Below are 4,732 nucleotides of genomic sequence, written 5' to 3'. Positions count from 1 at the left end.
TAAAACCATCCAGGTGTAACCGAGTCATTTTCTGTCAACGCAGTAGGAGCTGACACACGACACTTCCTCAGCAGACAGACAGGATTTCTGTGTTATATCTTCTACTCTGTGTCTTTGGTAAGGTTCTTTGTTTTGCTTCTTTTTTCGTGTTTCACATGGACAGACTCTTAGGAAATTAGACATAATGCAGATTAGTTGCCTGATCTTCAGTGTAGTTTTCTTTGAATGCTAAAAAAATTTAAAGAAGAGACTTGATGAATAAAGAAAAAAACAATAAAACAATTACAGGAAGTCATGTTAAGAGATAAGATCAGTCGCAGCTCTTGTAGATGACATAAATATTCATTTTAAGGAAAACTAATACCGAATTGATTGCTTCCTATTGAAGACCGATATTACAAACAGAAACAACATCAAAGTAAAACTGGTCAATAAGAGGAATGCATGGAAAGTTCCAAAAGAGACGATGCCGACCACCTTTTACAGTAAAGCGGCTTGGAGATGTATTGTTTTAGTTGGAGAAGTAGATGCAACTAGTTTAACTCGTAGAGCAAGTTTTAGTCTGAAACTAAAACCCCTAAGGCAGAAGTCATACCAAACCCTAATTCAGAAGTTTATTTTCTGATGGCTACACTTTAAAAAAAATGTTTGTACTTAAATGCTTTGAAATATAAGACATTTCTTTAAAATTTGTACTCAATCAGGACAGTACATTAACTATCAGGAGGGACTGACATCAGTCAGACCACAGCTTCTACGTTCATACGCACAAATGAAAGACTTTTCATACTTTATTTAAACAAGTTGGACTCCATTGGATACACGTATCATACTGACGGCTGCATTTGCCTGTTAAGCGACATGTTTCAAATGCTGTTCAAACATTTCAAGCTGCTTGCCAGTAGACTCAAGAGTATTAGCTTGTCCTTTCTACAAAGGCAGGCTCTGGTGATGACTCACCCACTGAAGTGTAAGGAGTTAGTTTTAGAAAACTCCACTCAGACTGAATGTGAAACATCTTTTTAACTGGGAATACATTTGTGAAAGTAATGCCAGGCTGTTTGGATTCCACCCAGTTCATTAACATGAAAGAGCTGCCTTTATTTTATTTTTTTTTTCATTATTAACTGATCATACCACAAAAAGGAACCGCAGTGGTTCTATTGCTACTATTGCAGTTTAAGCATCATCAATGCAAAGACTCAATGGAAGAATATGAAATGTGTCTTGCTTCCCTTTGCATTTTAAGATATTTTTATTTATCATAGTAAAGGGAGGCTAAAAAAAATATTCATGTGGCACATACAGTATATTTTGTTTGAAAAATATCCTTTCTGCTCCATTTCACAATTATCCACAAGGAAAGCCTTAGGGCATAGAAACAGACAAGAGTTTGGTCTTAATTGAAAGAAGTCAGAAGAAAGTCAATGTTTACAAAAAATCTCCTTAATAATTCCCATTTGCCACAACCACAAAACACGGTTGTGGCAACATTATGCGTTGGCCATTGTTTTCTTGAGTGAGGACAAGGAAGAGAAAGGGAGAATAATAACCAGCACCCCATTTATCAGCCAACATGGTTTTGATGAACGTGAATCTGCAATTTTACTGTCAAGCATCCCATATTGGGAAAACAATCTAGTGTGCCAACTGAGGTTAGGATTGTTAGAAATATCTTTATTTGGTTTATAGACATTATCATCCTTGTTTGTAAAGTCTCAACTAAACGTCTATGGAAAAATTGAGATTATTTTATTTGTCAAGCTGAAACATTTCACTTTTGCTTTCTCAGCCTTTAGAATATTAATTCTCTTTTTTTTCCCTCTTCTCAGGTTGAAATCATCAGGACTTTTAACCAACTAGCCTCCTGACAATTTCCAGATTCTCTCCTGAACCCGCTTCCATCCAAACACGCACCGATAAGTGGGAAATCATGAACTGGGGTGCTCTAGAGGTTCTCCTGAGTGGAGTTAACAAATACTCCACTGTGTTTGGCCGGGTCTGGCTTTCTATGGTGTTCGTCTTCCGGGTCTTGGTGTTTGTGGTAGCAGCTCAGCGGGTGTGGGGAGATGAAAGTAAAGACTTTGTCTGCAACACGATCCAGCCAGGCTGCGGCAACGTTTGCTACGACAGTATCTTCCCCATCTCTCACATCCGCCTGTGGGCCCTGCAGCTCATCTTTGTCACCTGCCCATCGCTCATGGTCCTTGGTCACGTCAAGTACAGGGAGAAGAAGGACATGGAGTACACTACCTCCCACAAGGGGAAGCACTTGTATGCCCGTCCTGGAAAGAAACGTGGAGGCCTGTGGTGGACTTACCTGGTAAGAAAGATGGATTTAGCAAAATTTGGTGTCCTTGATTTAACTTTTACATGAACTAGTTGGTCTTAGGAATTCTGGGGAGAAAAAAATCTAAAGTGACACTTATTATTTTTTTTTTTTTTCCAAGTTTGACCCAAATGCATCCCATTTTACAGGTGAGTTTGATCTTCAAGGCGGGCTTCGATGCTGGCTTCCTCTATGTCCTGCATTACATCTACAAGGGTTACGACATGCCCCGCCTGATTAAGTGCCAACTGCAGCCTTGCCCCAACACAGTGGATTGCTACATATCCCGGCCCACAGAGAAAAAGATCTTCACGCTCTTCATGGTGGTCTCCTCTGCTGTCTGCATCTTAATGTGCATCTGTGAAATGATTTACCTCATCTTCAAACGTATCAAAAAACTCATTCTAAGAAAGAAGGATCAGGAGATTGAGAGGTTCGTCGAAAGTCACGAAATGGCCCCTCTCTCACATCCAAGGTCGATGTACAGATCTAAATCCTCAGTAAGAGTGGATCCCACAGTATCTCTTCAGAACCTCAACAACATCAAGGCTGAAGAAAAGCCTCTTAAGCAAGTGGAGGAAAGCTAGAAGTAAACTGTCCAGAGTGCTTTTGTCAAACTCCATGGAGAGAGGGAGTTCTCCACGAAAGAAACGCCAGTTGCTTTAAGCAATCTTTTAATGTGGATTTGTAAATAATTTAGATGATATTCTGAAGGACACAATGTGCACCTCTTCTCTCTAAACACGAAGGTCTCCAGTGTGAAAGGATTGTGTGTTTGACTAGTCTTATTTGACTGGTTGTTGTGTTGTGATTGTAATTGTATTCTGGTTGCGCTGACTGTAATATATGTGTAAATAACTACAACACAAACAAATAAATGAATGTGGCCACTGATGAGGATCTAAGCATTGGCTACAACTTTAAATAATATTGAACAACGCTAAGCATTTTCTAGTACAACTGAATGACTCGGTTGGATTTGTCTCAGGTAAATAGTCTTATCACAGCCTTTCATTACAACTGCTTGACAATAAAAGTTAATATTTTTCATGTCGCTGAAAAGCTGTGCTTTCATTATAGTGCTTTAACAAAATAGTCAGAAAATAGTTTGAAATGGGAGTAAAGACATATTGAAGATGCTTTGCCTTACATTTTGTATTTATTAATTTTTCCAATAAAGTCGTTTACTGACAAATGAACAGTTTATTGTAGTTTATTCTTTGTGATAAAACTACATATTTCTTTCGAGGAACAGAAAATCATTCCGCATTGTCACAAGGTGACATAGTGAGTGACTCATTTAGTAAGTATTTGGTTGGATGCACAGTAGGGAGTGGCTTGTTGTGGATGGTTTTTTTACTCTCCTTTTTTTTCTGTTCGTCTACATTTTTCATCCAATCAGAAGCTGAGCTCACGTCTGGGGCGTCAGCGTTACAACAAACGGACCAATAACACCCGTGCAAAAGCTGGCCTTGTTTTCCATATTGCGGATGTATTTTTGTAGCAGGAAGTGAAGAGTTGTCAAACAAATAATGAGTTTTCATTACGCACAGTGTAGGTCCTTAATATGAAATATTGTTCAGTGGTCTCAAATCTGATTCACTGGGTGCATTATGGGAAAGAATACAAGGAATAGAAACACTAAAAGAATATTTCCTGGCTTTTGGCTTTTAGAAAAAAAAATGAAACAATGCTGAGACAGCTCATCTTTCATCCCCCCCACCCTATACATTGGCATACATTGCTGGTAATACAAAACAGAAGCTGTAGTATTGGGATTAGATGCAGAAAAAGCTTTTGTCTGTCAGCTGGAATTTCTTATATAAGATGCTACAACAATTCGGTTTTAACACAACATTTATCAAAACTATTCCATCTTTATATTACCAACCCACAGCAATGGTTGGAAATTAATGCAAATCTTTCAAAAGCATTTACATTACAACGAGGGTGCACCAAGGCTGCTCCATTAGCCCACTGTTATGTGGGATATATTTGGAACCTTTAAGCCAATGGGTAAAACAGAACAAAAACATAAAGGGCATACACATGGAGGGAGGGGAACAAAAGATAGAATTATTCGTGGATGATGTTTTGATTTGCCTATTTCAACTAGGCAGATCGCTTTCAGCACTAATCAATACAGTGGATAAGTTTGGTATGATGTCAGGCTACAAATTAAACACAAAGAAAATCCAAGTTTTTTCCTTCAACTATTCACGAGATTAATTAAGCAAATGAGAGAATGGAGATGGGAGTCTGAGTGAGATGCTCCACCCATCCTCGACTTATCCGACAGGTCCACACCTAAAACCATCCAGGTGTAACCGAGTCATTTTCTGTCAACGCAGTAGGAGCTGACACACGACACTTCCTCAGCAGACAGACAGGATTTCTGTGTTA

The 4,732-nt window shown here is 38.8% G+C and overlaps 1 protein-coding gene across 2 annotated transcripts in view; it reads left to right on the top strand.

Moving 5' to 3' along the window:
- LOC106937738 (gap junction beta-4 protein-like) overlaps positions 1 to 3,528 on the top strand; it is an 8,736-nt gene extending 5,208 nt beyond the window's left edge. Inside the window, exons 1-3 of one of the 2 annotated variants that reach the window (XM_015019397.1) lie at positions 14 to 117; positions 1,833 to 2,323; positions 2,479 to 3,528. In XM_015019397.1, the coding sequence (XP_014874883.1) occupies positions 1,934 to 2,323; positions 2,479 to 2,916 (828 nt within the window). In that variant the 5' untranslated portion in view covers positions 14 to 117; positions 1,833 to 1,933 and the 3' untranslated portion in view covers positions 2,917 to 3,528. Of the gene's footprint in view, positions 1 to 13; positions 118 to 1,832; positions 2,324 to 2,478 lie in introns of those variants that run through there. The other variant, XM_015019396.1, reaches the window with a different exon arrangement.
- The last annotated feature ends 1,204 nt before the right edge of the window (positions 3,529 to 4,732 follow it).

Source organism: Poecilia latipinna, unplaced genomic scaffold (genome assembly GCF_001443285.1).
Source record: "Poecilia latipinna isolate Pla-1442-1.1 unplaced genomic scaffold, P_latipinna-1.0 Scaffold2429, whole genome shotgun sequence".
Classification (NCBI taxonomy): Eukaryota; Metazoa; Chordata; class Actinopteri; order Cyprinodontiformes; family Poeciliidae; genus Poecilia; species Poecilia latipinna.
Note: the sequence above shows the minus strand (reverse complement) of the source record. Positions and strands in the feature narration are given on the sequence as shown.